Here is an 18,056-nt window from a genome sequence, read left to right on the forward strand (position 1 = left end):
CATGTTCACAGAATTGGTGCTGTGTAGACTAAAGTCTGACATGTATGAAGGAAAGATACCTTTAGATACCAGAACTGTCAAATGTTACTTCAGAAACATGAAAGTAAATGATAATACAGTGTTATGTCCATGTTTTGCTCGAGTCAGTAGACCATGTAATGAACACACGGACCAGTGTCAGAAGATTCTTAAGTGTACAGAGTATGTGTACCAAATGTGTTTGTACAGCCTTTTTTCTTCTTGAGTTTATTCATAGTTAAACCCTTCTTATAAGAGTATGCCTAGAAGAGGTGGAAATAAACCATTGGGGTCTAAAATGTGTATGTTCTGTTTTTCCATGGCTATTATTCCTTTGTACCAATAAGGTATGGTGAATATAGCCGGTTTCACCAAACCTTTTTTCCTTTTAATGTTCCTGAAATCAGTGGGTCATTAACCTAGTTTGTGTTTCACTTGAGGCTAATGCACTATTGAGATGCCTGTTTTACTGCTTTGTTCTTAAATGTGTACTAGTAATGACCATGCCCTTGTGTATGGAAACAGCCATCAGTCTCTAGCCATGAGCTGGGCATATCTCAAGTTGTAACTTGAAACAGAGACATTCACGATGAAATGTCACGTGTAGGTCATCAATTAATGACCCCATCACCCGTCCTGTGAACTCATTCCAGCTGGTGCAGAGTACATTACTTTTTTATATATAAAGAATGTAAATTTGCTACTCAGTAAACATTATTGATACAGATGATGTTTGACAATTTAAGTTAGAATATTTGAAAACTGCTGGACCTGAGAATTTGGATAATCACGATTGATGATGCTGTCTTGTTTAACCCTTTCATGATCATGCTGTAAATACATGTGCTTTGACTAGGCCTCCAGACAGGTATCTGTGCTGTTTTAAAATTTCCTTCATGTCCCCCATATATAGTAAAAATCCAAAGCCATTTCCATCTCTTGATTGTGTGGCACAGGCGCATAACTATCAAAGCTATTGTTCATCGGGTCCACATGCAGAACAAATGCAGCAGTACAGTCTGGATGATCAAAGTGGCCACTGATTACTGAAGTTTATCTCAAGCCCAGTAATTTGATTTCCAAAATCCAGGGGTCATCATGGACAGGGTAAATTCCCAGCCTTCTCAATGGATTGTTGTGTGAGGGCAGGTAACAACTGTCAGTTCTAACAGATTAAATAGTTTGTCAGCTTCCATACCTGGCATTCTGTCCTCTTTGTCAGCATACAAGTATACAAGTATAAGAATAATAAGGGAGTAGCTTTAACCCAGATTACTAAGTTTATACAAAGGAACTATGGTATTAATATTATAATTTTAGATATTCCTCAGAGATATGATCTTTCATCTTTTTCATGTGTGAATTCTGAAATTGAAGAATTTAATAGAAAAATCTAGAAAACTGCTACTTTATACAACCGTGTCTCACTCTTAGAAACAGATCTAAAGAGAGAATATTTCATGAAGCATGGCCTTCATAGATAATGCTTTGTTGCATAACACAGATAGCTGTAATGAAGAGATGGTAACTTTATCTGGTAATGTAAATGTAAGTATGGATAGTGAGAACATAAGAAATAATGAACAAAGGAAACTGGTATATATGAAATTAATCTGCACAGAACCTCTGTTAGGCAGAGAAAGGTAATGGTAATGGTATCTGGTAATGTAAATGTAAGTATGGATAGTGAGAACATAAGAAATAATGAACAAAGGAAACTGGTATATATGAAATTAATCTGCACAGAACCTCTGTTAGGCAGAGAAAGGTACCTGTGACTAGAAGGGAGGATTTTCTATGGTAAATCCCTCACCAGATGTAATTGGTAATGATTTTAATATTTCCAGGGAAGATGAGGGTGAGGGAAACTCAACAGGAGGATTAAACAACATCTCAAACTCAACAGATAGTACTGCTAAGCATAAACTGGTTGATGAGCATAAATCATATAATTATCTTAGTAATAATAATAATCATTTTATACATCAGACATCTACTAACACTTTAAGAGTTTTTCATCAGAATATTAGAGGTTTAAAATACAAGACTGATGAGTTAATAGGTGCTTTATGCCCTGATTTTCCACACATTTTATGTTTAATAGAACACCATATGAATTCTTTAGAAAGGAACAATATTACTATTGATCATTACAACCTTGGTGCTGTGTACTGTAGGAAAATTCTAAGCAAAGGTGGTGTATGTATTTTTGTGCATAACTCTATAAATTATTCAAATATTAATTTGGATAGATTATAGACCAAATTATTGAAATATGTGCTGTTAAACTCCAATCAGCCAGGCAAAGTATTTGTATACTACCTGTCTATGGAGTGCCATCTGGGAATTTTTTACAATTTTTAAGTAGTCTAGATAGAGTTTAAATACTGTTTATAGCGCTGGTGTTGAATTAATTGTATGTGGTGACAAATATAAACTACCTACAGGACAGCCCTAGGGAAAAAATAGCTTAATTCATTGTTATTGTCTTTTAATCTTTTCCCCATAATTTATTTCCCAGCTAAAAGTCAGAATAATTCTGTTTCATTAATTGATAATATATTTATTGATACTTTCAGTTTGGAAAGTATTTGGTCTTTTCTATTAATACTGGTCTATCTGATCATGATGCACAACTCCTTATTGTTAGAAATATCTGGTTGCAAATTATAAACATAAAAATTCAACCATTTCACTATAAGAGTTTTTGATGATCAGCCTTTGCTTAATTTTAAAATGTAATTAAGCTATGAAATGTGGGATGATGTATTTAGTGGTAATGATGTTGATACCATCTTCAACTCCTTTTTAAATACATATTTGAGAATTTTTCATTCCAGTTTTCCATTAAAAAGAATAATAACTAGTTCTAAGACAAAAGTCAATAATTGGATAACACTAGGTATAAAAATTTCTTGTCGACGTAAGTGGGAACTCTACTTGTTGTATAGGAATAATAATGATGCAAATTTTAAAAACTATTATAAATTGTATTGCAGAACTATATCTAATGTTATTAACGCAGCTAAAAGACTTCATTATGATAGATTAATTGTTAATTCGGAGAATAAAATGAAAACTACTTGGAATATTGTTAAATCTGTAACAGGTAAAAGGTCAGGGAATAAATTGTTTGAGTCAGTTTATATAAATGGTACTTTAACTGATAATCAACAGCTTATAGCTGATTCCTTTCAAAACTACTTTCTGTTAATAGTATTATATTCTATTCTGTTAATCGCTCCTTTGAATTATATTTGTAATAGGTCAAATTTATCTGTTTCATTCCCTACACGATTAAAATATTTTGTGGTTGAGCCATTATTTAAAAAAGGCGACAATAAAGATATAAAAAATTAGACCTATATCATTACTAACTTCATTTTATAAAATTTTTGAAAAGACGATACATTTTCTAAACATGTAATAAATAAAGCTATATTATCTAGTGAACAGGTTAGGTTTAGAAGCATTTCCTCAACAGGAAAGGCCTTAAATAATAAGGAACTTGTGGGAGGTATTCTTTGTGACCTCGAGAAAGCCTTATTAATGGAGAAACTGAAATTCTATGGAATTGTAAGCAATACATATGCTCTAATCAAATCATATCTCTGTGATAGGTATCAACGAGTCCTCATTGATGATAAATTAACACATTCTTATACTTCTTCAGAATGGGGGAAGATTAAACATGGAGTGCCCCAGGGATCTATACTTGGACCAATGCTTTTTCTTTTGTACATAAATGACCTACCTAAAGTAGTTAATTATAACTCTAAGCCAGTCATGTTTGCTAATAATACCAGCATTATTGTTAATAATCCTGATTTAGTAAATTTAAAAAAAGAAGACATTATTTCCTCTTTCAGACAGTTGAATTAATGGTTTAATATCAATTTGTTGTCATTAAATTACAACAAAACTCAGTATATACAATTTAGAACCACTAATAGCCAAACAATTCAATTAGATATCAGTTATAATAAATATATTATTAACAATACAAATACTTGGTTTTTAAGTATTACTGTTGATAGCTCCTTGTCATGGAAGCATCATATTGATGGACTTATGGTTAAATTAAGCAAAGCATGTTATGCTATTAGATCTTTAATACCCTTTGTGTCCCATGAATCACTAAAGATGATTTACTATTCTTATTTTCATGCAGTTACGTCATATGGTATGATCTTCTGGGGGAATTCCCCTTATAGTATGAATATATGTAAACTACAAAAAAAGGCCATAAGAATTATTACAAATTCCAGAAATAGGGATTCCTGTAGGGAGATGTTTAAGAAACTAGATATATTACCATTTTATTCTCAATGTATATTTTCATTACTAATTTTTTTAATTGATAATATCTCCCTATTTAAAACAAATTCAGAGTTATATGATATCAACATCAGAGGTAAAAATAATTTTTACCCTTCACAACCAAGGTTGTTTGTCTATGGAAATGGTGTTTATTATATAGGTATAAAGGCATTTAGTCACCTCCTTGCAAAAAAAATTGTCTGATAATAAGAATCAGTTTAAAAGTACTCTAAAAAACTACCTTCTATTGGATTCTTTTTTCACTGAAGGATTTTTTAATAGTAATTACTAATTTTAATGTGAATTTTTAAGGTTTTATATATCATAGGTGCTTTATTTTGGCATAAATATGTTATATCATCTACCTTTTGGTATTATGATTTTTTACCATATTTTTTAAGATGTTATGTTTAATATTAAAGTAGGTTTATTATTTGATCTGACCTATGCTTATTTTCATAGCATGTGTATTTTAGTTACTTGTCTGTGACTGGTTCTATATCCGTCAGGCATATTTGTAGCCTAGATTGGATCAACAGAATTTTACAATGAAATAAATAAATAATTCCATCATAACCTGAAGAGTTTTTTGTTTTTATTTCAGTTTCAGTGGTTGGAATGGTTTTAATACCAGGGAATTTTCTAGGAAATGCCTCTCTTAAAAATGAAATGGCATCTCCCTCTTCCTGATGCAAGTTTAGATTTTCTGTAATTGTTAGAAAAAAGTATTGAAAGCATCTGCCATTTCTCCTGGGTCCTCAAGTAGAGATAAATAGAGATGGTATCTGTTCAGGTAAATATGATTTTCCTGTTTCATGTTTTATTATATTACAGGTTGTTTTTATGTGATTATTCAATGTTGCTATAAGCCTACAGTAATGCTGCCTTTTAGCCTCTTTTATAACTCTACGCAGGATTTTGCAATACCTTATGTAGTATGCTCTCATGTAGGGATTATTACTGCTCCTGCTGTCTACATACAGACACATTTTTGTTTAAAAGATATTTTTATTCCATGTGTAATCCAGTGGTTTTTTATTTTACTTACACTTCCATTCTCCATAGGAAAACTGGCTTCAAAGATATTTAGAAAAATATATAAAAAGGAGTTAAACTTATAATTTGTACCCTTATTTTTGAAAACAGTTTCCCATGTTTCATTTTCTAATAGATGTTGAAATTGGGCAATGGTTTCACTATTTATTTTTCTGGTTCTCTGTTTCAAGGTGTTGAATTTACTTCCGCAATAATATTATTTACTGTAAGAAATTGAGCATCATGGTCAGAGAGGCCATTGACTATAGGAGATGAACCTTGCATTATCTATAAAGATATCAATGGCTGTGCTTGAGGAATTTTGAACTCTTGTTGCAAAATTCACTGTGTGTAACAGAGTGTATGTCCTTATTAAAGAGTTTACTTGTTTTTTCTGACTGCTTTCATTTAAATAGTTTATGTCTCCATAAGATTATAAACTCAGACTTTGGATTGTACAGATATTTTAAAGTTGCATCTAGTCTGTCATTAACCTCTCCTGAAGGGGCTCTGTACAAGCTTAATATAATTAGGTGAGATGTTTTAGTTACTAGCTGTATTGCACAGGTTTCAAAGTCTTGCTCCTTACAGTGATGAGAGGGCCGCGCCATAGCTCAAGCGGTTAGTCACTGGCTTCCCATCAGGGTGGCCCAAGTTTGATCCTGGGTCTGGTCAAATGGAATTTGTGGTGGACAAAATGGCACTGGAGCAGGTTTTCTCCAAGTACTTCAGTTTCCCCTGCCAATCTTCATTCCACTAATTGCTCCACAATCACCCTCACCTATCATCTGGGGCTGGTACAATAGGCCAGAAGTGGCCACAGTACAAGGGACTTAGTCCCACCCCACTAGCAAGTATTATAAGGTGATGAACAGTTTCTTGATGTAATTTTCTACAACCCGCAGTTAATGAAAATGTTGGTTAAGTGTAATAAAAGTCCTTCCCACAAGAATTTCACTGCTTCTTTCCCTCTGCACATCGTTTTATGAGCTTGCATTAATGTTCGGTCTTTAATATGACTCTATTGTTGCAAAACCAATCACTTCACAGTCAGAACTTATTTTTCCTTACATTTCATTAGCCCTAAAACATTCAGTGGACTGTCCACTCCATATACAAAATGACCAAAATTACTGATGATGTCATTCTGACATAGTCTGAGTAGTTATGAATTGCCTGATGCCTGTCTGGATTTATGTTCCCCCATTAACCAGCTGATCCCAAGGAATCTTTTCTTGAGATCCCTGCATCAACTTAGGGAAGCCTGTAACTCCACGTCCATGAGCAAGCTATTCCTGTGGCTCCCCTCCTCTCGCTTCCTTACGTAACCTATGAGGACGGCGGCTCACAGAAATGGTAGCAGAGCATGGTTAGTTAAATGCAACCATGTGTACCCGGTTGTGGGTTTGTTGCATTTAGCTTGCTTGTAGAGTGTAGGTAGGATTACTGTGAACTAATTTTAATATTGTTTGTGGTGTTACATGCTATCGACATGCCACTAGCTTGGATTTATAGTCTCCCGAGGGAAGATGCCGAAAAATTGGCGATAGAGTTGGGTGTCTCTGTACAGGGGATGTTGGACGAGTTGCAGAAGAAATTGAAGGAGAATTGGAGATAAGTTGAGACCTACCTACCCCCTCAGAGTACAGATAGGTCTGAAGTGGGCATGGGCGTTGCCGGAGCTAGTGATGTTAAATTTCAGTGACATTCATGCTCATGTAAACTATTCTCAGAAAAAGTTTAGAGGCAAAGTGGTCACTGATTTGGTGAGGAATATACCAGTTTGTCCAATACGGAACCAGAGAGTGTGTTCAAATTCCTTGTCCAAGCAAGGGAGGTTTATGAATTGAATCTTGTAACAGATGCCAAATTTCTGGCACTCTTGGTCGCTAGGACGACCAGAAGGGTAATGTAAATTATTAGTGTCCATTTGTGTGCTTCCTCTAGGTGGGGGTTAGTTTGCTCCGAAATCCTGTCAACCTTCCTTCCGCCTCGTATTCAAGAAGGGTTCTTGTTGAGATATATTTTGGATCATTTCCAAGCTGCTACTGAAGAACTATCACTGTTCGTCATGTCTGTAGTAACTGTCGCTAATATCCTTGAGTATCAAGCCCCTGAGTCTGTACTGGTCTGCCGTATGATTCAGAATATTCATCCTCATGTACGTTCTTGTTTGGTGTTTGTTTCCGAACCAAAGTCTATTAAAGAATTGTATTTGCTTGTGAGTCAAGTAGCCGAAAGTCGGGCTATTGACAATCAGAGAGAACTTTCTAAACAACATGCTCCTATCAGAGATTCTCTGCAGGGGAGGTGTGTCCCGCGTACTGTTAGTATGGCAGTTGGGGGGACCTCTCCGTCTGTTAGTTGGGCTGTGAGATGATGGAAATATTCTGGAATAGGACATGTTAGGAAGGATTGTCCTTCCTTTAGGACCTCTGTTGCGAGGAACCAGGGAAACAAAGGAGGCGCTCAGCAGTGAATGATGTTGCCGAGGTCCAAGCGCCAGAGAGTAAACGTCCTCGGTGTCGAATCTCTCCTGTAAGGGTAGCTGGTTATAATCCTTGGGTTGTGTTACCCATGAAAGATTGTTGTAAGCCAGCCATCTTGGCTTCGGGTTCGTCATTTTCCTTTGTTAGACGAGCTGTATTTCAACAGATCCAGAGCCTAGGTTTGCCTTGTTTGGTAGAAATGGCGAACCGGACTACTCGCATGGCTGCTGGGCAGAGCTGTGTGATTAGAGAGGCTGTCTCGCTACAGATTAACCTTCATTATTTCCTGGAAATATACGTTTCTCATGTTTGAAAATTCTCCGGTGCCAGGGTATTAATGTATTTTGGGAATGGGCCTTGGCTAATTTGAAAAGGTCAGAGATAGGCTTGCCAGGAGATATAATGTACTGAGGAGCGAGGTAGTGCTCAAGGTAGGAGATTTTGTCCTTGTGAAACTCGACCCTCAGAGATCGAAAGTCTTAAAGTGTTCCGCTAAGGTAGAAAATAAGTGGTCTAACCCATTGGTTATTGCCAAATTTCTGACGAAGGTCACTGTACAATTGGCAAATCCCGATACTGGCGTGTTAGTCAGAAAAGCTCACATTTCTCAACTGAAAAGGTATTTCACTGGTGATTAGGGCACTGGCCCTTGTTACTCATATTTTGCACTACCGTATAATTTTCTGTAATCTTCTCCCCTGGAGACTGTGCAATGCGGTTCTTTTTTTTATTTTTGTGTACTGATTATTTTGTTCCTTTGTCCCTTCCTTATTGCCTTGCCGACGATGCGGAGTTTCTACAACCGTGCCTACTATTGCCTCCGTATCCCCAGGGCCCAAGAGGGTAAAAGGGTACTTCATCTCATCTGTAGCAACTCTGGACTTTAGCGACTCGGTAGGGGCCATTGGTTCACGGCCTGAAGGTTGTGTGTCTTCTCCTGCATTCGCGGGGCGCGTGATGGGAGTGAAAGTGTTGGTGATGCCGTAGATTTAGACTCATAGATTCAACTGCTCTCCGAGAAGATGGCATTCCTGAGGAGTCTCCCTCCTGGTGATTGTTGCACAGCAGTGGGCAGAAACGGACAGTGTGTTTTCTGGTGGATCCCGCTGTTTGTTGCAAGAAGAAGCAAGCCCCTAGGAGTTATTGTGTCCGAATTTAGAGCCGAACTACCCGAGTTTCCCATCATATGGATTTTTATTTCTTTTTTGTTACTATGGCGAGGGGAACACGGTTCTGTGGAATAGGATCTTTGACCCCCCCCCCTCACCCCCCCGATGAGTGTTCCCTTCTTTCTGCGTATGCTCTTTGCTGACGTACGTGTCACATGTTTCCCCCTCTTTGTTTCTCTCCCTACCTAAGTGGGCTAGTGGATGTTCGAGGTTCGAGGTCGGTCCGCAGCGCTAAGCTGTAGCTGCCGCAGAAGGATACCATGCTAATTTGATCGATTATAATAATGCCATCACCCTCAACCGCTCGTTCGTATCCGTGAAAGTTCACCTAGTGCTTAATGACGATAGGTGAAACACATATTGCCATGCTACTTGTCATTCTTATCTTCACGCACAACCCAAAGGCCAGGTCAAAGAGCACTATATGTACGATCTATACCATCTATACCGCCTGTACTTTGAGAGTGTTTGAGAGGCTACATGATTTACATTTTTTCTTCTCTCATGTGTTCATGTTACACATCGGCGACATCTGAAATGTTTCATCTGTGTCGTATGTGTAGTAATCCGTTCTCGTTAACCTCACATGACCGCACATGACCGTATACTTTGTGCGTATATGACCACTAGAACGCACTAGAACTAGAAGGTCGAGGGCTGTAATGCATGTGAAAGACGTTTGAAAATGGGAGGCAAACTTTCGGCACTGGATCCTATGCAAGTAGAAGTTCCAGAATTGAAGGAGCTTTTAGATCGTGATCCGTATTTAAGGCCATACGAAAGAGAGTTCCGACGACGGTAAGTTTAAAAAAACGATATCTTTAAATTAAATTGAGTGGGGTCGTGTAAGAGTTTTATAATATCATGGATAAGGAAGAGCATTCAAACTGGTAAAGGATAATTGTAGGATACTGTTCGGGAGGAATACGAATGTTGAACTATGAAATGCAACTTCCAGTTGTTGTGATCTATTTTACAATATTATTGACATCCGAGATTTAATGCAATGTAGGCTGGTAGATTATTACAGACATTTTGGAGCAACTTTAGGGTTGCAACCTCCACTGTGAAAACGGACAGCATGTTCCTCTCAAACATTGGTAATGATGTGCCAGACCACATGGTGTCATATCCCATATCCCAGTAAATAGTAATCGTCATAGAAAATAGAAGATAAATAAGTTGCATTGTGGACGGAGGTATAATTTATGAAGAATAATCATAGACACTCTTGTGAAAACCCGACTTTCCAAAGCTTAAGATGTCGAGATTCTTTTCTGAAAGGAAATATAACATGAAAAAAGTAAGACATCTAACTAGTACAGAATTTCTTCATGAGTGTTATCTGGTGACTTCTTATTCAGATGTTTAAACAATCCTGAGAATATTGCTGTATCACTGGTAATGGCTGTCTGAGAAGTCAGCAGATGCATTTAGTATAGAATAAATCTCCACATACTCTAAGTTCAGTTAGTTTTTTAGAAAGCACAGCTTTAATGCAAGTTTATGAATTATCTCAGCTTAATGGGTGGAGTGGAATATTTGGACCAAAGAGAGATGAAGTGATGGAAGGTTGGAGAGAACTGCATAATGAGGAGCTTCATAACTTATACTCTTCTTCAAGTATAATTAGAATGATCAAGTCAAAGAGGATGAGATGGACAGGGCATGTAGCATGAATGGTGGGGAAGAGGACTGCAAATAGGATATTGGTGGGAAAGCCAGAAGGAAAGAGACCACTGGGAAGACCATGGCGTAGGTGGGTGGACAGTATTAAAATGGATCTTGGAGAGACAGGATGGGATGGTATGGACTGGAGTGATCTGGCTCAGGGTAGGGACCAGTGGAGGGTTCTTGTGAACATGGTAATGAACCTTCGGGTTCCATAAAATGCTGAGAAGTTCTTGAGTAGCTTCACAATTGGTGGCTTCTTAGGAAAGGCTTAGCTGTGTGAGTGAGTGAGTGAGTGTATTTAAAGTGAAATTTCTTGAATTAACTTCTGAGTTATTTTGGAAAGTATCCATGTTGCTGGTCCATTACCTCATATGTTCACTGTTGGCATCACACTAAGCCTTGAGAAGAACCTTCATGCTCTACCAGCCATCATTTAATTTACCAGAGCCATTTTAAATTCCAGTCAGATGGCTGCATAGAAGTGGTGCTGTACATTGATGGTCATACAGTTTGTTAGGTTATATTGCATCACAGGAGATTTGGTTAGATGATGATGAATTGGATAGGATGTAAGGGAAATTAATCAATGCTTACTTTGAGGTACTCTTCTGATATTTTCCTGGAGAGACTAAGAATGGCCAGCCCTTCAATCAGTACAGTGAACTGTTTATTATATTTGCTTATTATGTAATTAAAACGTTCTTTAGCGTGATGGAAATTTCATGACATATATCCTGTATAGTATGATATAGCTACTATTATATTATATTTGCAAGAAAATAAACCATGTCTTGGATGAAGAATAGGCAGTACTGCTTGTTAGATATAAAGAAGTATTTGTGCTTTAAGTACAATCACAGTTTGCATTGAAATGGACACAGTTGTAATTTAGGCATATATTGTACAGTTCCCATATAAAGTTTCATCTTACTGGCACTTTACTTACTGTTACTCACACCAGTGGAACGTTTCTGAACCAATTTCTGCTCTTCACTAGTGCTTTAAATGAGATTCATAAGTGAAAATGGTATATACAGTATCAAATCACAGAAATTATGTGATCATTTGTTTCCAGACAACTCATTAACTATTTACCATGGGACTTTCTTTTTGACTGAATGTTCTCACCGTGAAGGAAATGCGTCTTGAAGACCTGTATGAGTATGTCTAGTCCATTGAAAATCAACCAACATTTCAAAGGATCATGTCACCTCCATCTTCAGTGTTAAAAATGAAGTCAGGTAAGAAATCAGAATGAAGCAGATACTAAGCAGGACACTCACTGCCTGCTTGATGCTATTTTCTTGCTTGGCTTCTTCTTTGACCCTGAAGATGTAGGTGATGTGTTCTTCCAAAGCATCAGATGACTTTCAGCAGACTGTGTGGTTGTTATATCCCAAAAGATATAACTCTTCATAACCACTGATATGAGAACCTCAGATCCTGTAAAATATGTCTTATTTGTACTTGCAGCCAATGTGGTTGCCCATTTTAGAGGAAAGTAAGTAGGCTTGCATGTAAGAGTGCACCTTTTTTTCAGAACATTTTTTCATTTGTCCATCTCTGAGGTTTTCCTATTCTGAAGTTCGTTTGTAGAGCAGCTCGCTTTGGAGAATGGGATAGCTTCTTGCCTAACTCTGGAACTGATTGTCTTTGCACTTATGTCTTTCAGATTAGTGCACTTAATTTTTTTTCCAAATTACTCTTTTTTTTGGTGGCTTATTTAATGACCATGTCAGTATTGAGACTGTATATTGTTAGGATGACTGATGAATTGGAAAGTATTTGGAAGTAAACCGTCATGGCCTGTTTGAGGTACTATCTTGTCATTTTCTTGGAGGAGCTGAGAAAATCAACAGAGAACTTCAATCAGGATAACCTGTATCCTAGCTGAGATTTGAACCAGTTGCCTTTCAAATACAGGTCTAGAGCGTTACCTCTAGACCAACCTGTTTGGTTTAAATTGCTCTCAATGTTTCATGATCATGAATATAACAATATGTAGTGTTTTTTTTTTGTTTGTACAGGTATGCCTGTTTCCAAGATTATGTGGGCAAGGTGAAGGAATATGAAGGTGGACTGGATAACTTCACCGAAGGCTACAAGTACTTTGGGATCCATATGAATTCAGACAACTCAGTGACAGCCAGAGAGTGGGCTCCTGGTGCTGTACAAGTGTATCTGACCGGAGAATTCAGTATGTTCCTTCTAGCTTCAGTAAGACCTCTCATTTGATTTTCCCCACCCAGTTTATTCAGTTGCTTTGCGCTACATAAAAATTGATTATTTAGTGCCTTATCTGACAAGTGTGGAATATTTTGATCTGTTCATTTTCAGGCCAGGATCACATTTCTTTTTCCATTTTGTCAGTGAATGGATTATCATGTGTGGTAGTTTCAGAATGCTGAAACTCAAAGTAAATTGAGTGTGAGTGGGCAACCCTGGCACATACTGCTAGGGATATTGGTAGAGTGGATATAGGGATAGTAGTTGTCTTCTCATTCACTGTAATTTAGGTTTCTCAGACATGTTTTTACTTCGGGGTCATGAGTTGTGAAACCAGTCTTTCATTTTCATCTGTGTTTGTCTTCTTCTCACCTTCCAGATGGTTTGTATTGTAGAATGTGGTTGGGAAGTTTGTCTTCATTTATTCTCATTATATGCTGATACCATCCATGTTTTGTTCTATTTTTTTTTGTTTAAATGGTAGACACTCTGTGAAATAATTTGAATATTCTTAAAATTAAATATAAATAAATAAAGTTGTTATTGTCATTCAAGCTTCTTCAGAATTGAAATGGTGACCTTGTGGAACAAATGTAAACAAGAGAATGATGTGCAAGGCATTGTGACGGTTTGAATATGGAAGACTGTTTTATGTGATATTATTGGAAAGTATGAGAATGAGTACCATTTCTTTCAAATTTCATCAGCATTTTATGAGAGAGAAACCCCATGCATGTAGTACTACAGTGGATGCTGTAGTTGTGTGTTGGTTTATTATTGAAAAGATGTCTGTATTTGCCAGGTCTTACATCATAGATCTGATTCAAAACCTGCTGACTTGATATCTTCCCTGAATGAATATAACTTAATAGCTTCTTTCTTTATTAATTCTGATATGTCAGTAGAAACACAGTTTGAAATGGATGAAAATTCTCCCTAACAAGGATCTTTAAATGCAACAGATTTTCGAACTGGATACTGCTGTTCTGTTAAAATTATTGGCTATGAAAACAGTATGCAGGTCCTTTGTATTAAGTATAATTCAACATGGAATTTATTAGTTTGGGGTAGCTGCAGCTAGTATCCTTCTATAAAATGTATCATTCCCACCATAGTTCTTCTAAGGGTATCACAATCAAGATTATTGTTCCAGTCATTAAATGTTTAGTCCCCACAGCACTAACATGTTGTCTAGAATTGTAACCATGTGTAAACTTTGTTTCATTTTGATACATTATCTATTCTTTTTGAGTCAGATTTTTTTGCATAAGGTACTGTTCCACAAAACATTGGGGTGTAACACCTTGTAGTTGATAGAATTTTGCCAGTGATGTAGAGGAGCATACTGACTTCATTTTCAATCTGAAAGAGTAAGGTGAGCAAAGGGAAGAGCTGATATGAATATATAGATGGGAGAACGAGCAATTAAGCCCTGAGTAGACCAATAGCAGGAAGGAGAAAGTACAAATGAGTAATTTTTTAAATTAAAAGGGGAACTGGGACTTGAGACGGTGGCCATGATGGTGCAATGAATGTGAGAACAGTGGCTTGAGTGAGCCAATATTTAGAGGGAAGCCAGAAGGGTAAGAAGACAGAGAAGAATGAAGAAGAAATTGACCTTTAAAGGCCTATCTTCTGTCCAGAGGGTAGAGTGGGTGGGAAAGTGAAGAATGGGATGAAGAAGGAGAAAAGTAAGGTAAATGAGCCAAGGGGATTGTAAAGTGATAAGAGTGAGGACATCTGTGAGGATAGTAATAGGGACTTGTAAGTGGCTATGTGTTGCCCTGCCAAGGATAAATTACATCAGGCTCAGTTGATGTTGGTGCTGAGTGATGAATTGTGTACATGACCGGATTACAGTGGATAGCTTATCAGGACAATGTTTTCAAGCAATTTAATATTTATGCCATGATTACCTTTGTGTTGTTTCTGTGTTGGTTTAGATACCTTAAAATATTTGATACTATTTCTCCATTTATGTTGTGGTTAGTATTGTGGCTTATTGCCTGTGGGGGATGTTTCACCTCCTACCTGTGTCAGTAATGGATTTCACAAATTTTTTGAACAGCAGTATCAGTGTGTCTCTCACACAAACTATTTTCACAAGTAAACTGCTCTTTCTATGTCTGAACATTTGCAGATTATTATTTGGTTAGCAACAGGATGTGTCTATGAGAAGTGTTGACATTGTACAATGTTGTGTACATGAGATTAGTAGAGGGATACAACACTGCATTACTGAACACTTAAAACACATAGTTATATGGGTTAGTGGTTGATGTATAATTTTAATTGAGTACAACTTAGTCTGGTTTGCCAGGAAAGTAATATGTAATCAGAAATGTTATATATGATTATTAATGATAACAGGCAGAAGGGTATGGTGCTTCTTTAGGTGCATGCAGAACTGTGTGATTTTATTTTATAGATGGATGGCATAGGGAAGGACATCCTTACAAAAAGTTGGAATATGGCAAATGGGAATTACAAATTCCAGCAAATCCTGATGGTTCCTGTCCAGTTGCTCATATGTCAGAAGTCAAGGTAATAATGATGAATGGCTGGTTAAAAGTTACTGGAAAAAATGCACTGAACAAGGATTATGTTCTTCTCTGTCCAAAAAATATCCGACCTTGGGCTGGGAAAACAAAGTGCTGTATCTGGGTGGTTAGAATACCTAATCCCCTTCAAAGTAGGCCCTTTTGACTCCATACACTTAAGCCAGTGGTCCTTCCATTGCTGGAAGCAATTCTGGAAGGCTTGTTTTGGAATGGTGTGCAGCTGTGTTGTTGCATTCTGTATGATGTCCTTGTGACTGTCAAAACAGGAGCCTTTTAGTGGTGTCTTCAATCTCGCGAACAGCCAGAAATCACAAGGAGCCATGTCAGGAGAGTAGGGAGCCTGGTGAACCTGTGGAATGCCGTGCTTGGCCAGGAAACCCTGGATCAGGTGTGATGAATGAGCTGGGACTTTGCCATGATGCAGCTGCCAGTTGCGTGTGTCCCACAGCTCCAGTCCCTTGTGCTGAACTGCATCACAAAGATGGTGGAGGACTTCTTGGTAGTACTCCTTATTGACACTTTGGCCTAGTGGTGCGTACTCATGATGCACAACACTCCGGCAATCAAAAATACAGTCTCACCTTCGCATTTCTCTGAACTTGTTGTGCTTTTTTGGGCCTCGGATACTTCCATTGTGACCCCTGGACCTTGGTGTCCAGGTCACATCCATACACCCACGACTTGTCACCAGTGATCACATTCTTCAGGAACTCAGGATCCCCGTTGGTGCACTCCAACATGTCCTGCATGACCTCAAGGTGGAGTTGTTGCTGCTCCGGCGAAAGCAGCTTGGGCACAAATTTTACCGCCACTCTTCACATGCCCAAATCCTTGGTTAAAATTGTGTTTGTGGAACCTCTGCTGATCGCAACCTCATCAGCAACTTCCTGGATGGTCAAATGGTGGTCCTCCATGATCAGTGTTCGCACTTTTTCAATGACATCAGCATTTTGGGTCGTTGATGGTCTCCTGGAATGCTGGTCACTGTCCGCCGACATACGGCCAACTTTAAAGTGGTTGAACCACTCTTTAATTTGAGTGAACCACATTGCATGATTGTAGAAAGTCTGCTGAATTTTGCAGAGTGATTCTGCATGGGCGTCCCCAAGTTTTGACAAAACTTGATGCAGTATCGCTGCTCCAAGCGTTCTGTCATCTTAAGTGAAACGAGAATGTGACGAACACGTGTTACACCACTTAGCTATTTGACAGCCACAGACGCATCCGGCGATGGTGCAAGGCAACAAAAAATCACACATGCACATGAAAGTCCCTTCTACCACAGTGCTCAGTTTCCCCACCCTTTTGCCATTACTTACCGCAGGAAAAAATATAGTCAGATAGTTTTTGGACAGACTTCCTATTTGATCATTTACATTTCTACATTCTGTAGATTTTTTTTTGTCTGCAGAGTTGAACTAAATGTTTGAGTAAAAATAATAATAGGGTTAATTAAAAATGAGACTGCCTCTGTGGTCTAGTGTTCAGAGTTCCTGGTTACAGATCCAGAGGTCCTGGGTTCGATTCCCGCCGCTACCAGATTCTCTGAGAAGTAGTGGGTCTGGAACGTGCTTCACTCAGCCTCATGAGGATAATTGAGGTGCTGTTTCAAGGAAATAGATGCTCTGGTCCAGAAAACCGAGATTAATGGCCGTGGGGATCCAGTGTGCTGACTATGTGACACCCTCTATCTGCTAAAGTTGCCACTAACTTTGCCGAAAAATGAGGGTTGCTTGGTCGGTATAGTTGGCTTGTGGACTACAGGTCACGGAGTTTGTTTTGTAATTAAAATGACAGGTGTTATACAAAGTATTTCTTGAAGAACTGAATTTGATCACCCTGACTGTTAGAAGAACACAAAATTGGTAGCTGAACATGCTCTTAAGTTATATATTAATGGGAAGAGAGGCTGCCAGTTATTTTTACAATGTCTTATCTTGTATCTCATTGACTATAGCTGCAAATGACTTACTGTAGTATGTATCAGTTCCTTTGTGTTTCTGTTCTGGTGTAAGGTATTCAAAAATCTGTGTTGTGTTCTTATCTGCAGTACTGAATTAAGAAGGCGAAAAATGCGCTTAACTGAGTTTTTCAGTATGATAATGTGGCGTATTTTCCCCATGCAAGAACAGTTGAGCCACAGAAACAGCCGTTTCTAAGTAATACACACACCAACAAAGGAGCAACAGGATTATGCATCCTGTTTCTATGCAACAGTTTGGTGAAGACACTTCCATACAGGCGCAGTGATGTTACACTCCAACAGTACTTAGCTGTCATGTGACTTGTTTTTTGTGTGGTCTGTGCAACAGTAGAACTATGTTTTCTGTGTTGTCCATGCTGCGGCTATATAACACGAGTCTGCTTGCAGCTAAAGAGAGTTTTTAGTTGAGTTCTGAGATTCCAGGATGGTTGAATGAGAAATGCAAGAAAACTACATATGATTTGAAGTGCTAGTTTCTGTGTTAAGATCCGTTGCTAGGACTAGTGAAAACTGAGAATCCTAGTGCGCGTGCAATGATGAACTGTAACGCATGTGAATCAGTGATAGCACTGTATTAATT

At 37.9% G+C, this 18,056-nt stretch overlaps 1 protein-coding gene across 1 annotated transcript in view; it reads left to right on the forward strand.

Moving 5' to 3' along the window:
* The first annotated feature begins 9,577 nt into the window (after positions 1-9,577).
* LOC111864507 (1,4-alpha-glucan-branching enzyme) overlaps positions 9,578-18,056 on the forward strand; it is a 54,606-nt gene continuing 46,127 nt past the window's right edge. The window contains exons 1-3 of the mRNA XM_023851801.2: positions 9,578-9,829; positions 12,733-12,902; positions 15,360-15,475. Coding sequence (XP_023707569.1) covers positions 9,717-9,829; positions 12,733-12,902; positions 15,360-15,475 — 399 coding nt within the window. The 5' untranslated portion in view covers positions 9,578-9,716. The remainder of the gene's footprint in view (positions 9,830-12,732; positions 12,903-15,359; positions 15,476-18,056) is intronic.

This window comes from Cryptotermes secundus, unplaced genomic scaffold, assembly GCF_002891405.2.
Source record: "Cryptotermes secundus unplaced genomic scaffold, Csec_1.0 scaffold854, whole genome shotgun sequence".
Classification (NCBI taxonomy): domain Eukaryota; kingdom Metazoa; phylum Arthropoda; class Insecta; order Blattodea; family Kalotermitidae; genus Cryptotermes; species Cryptotermes secundus.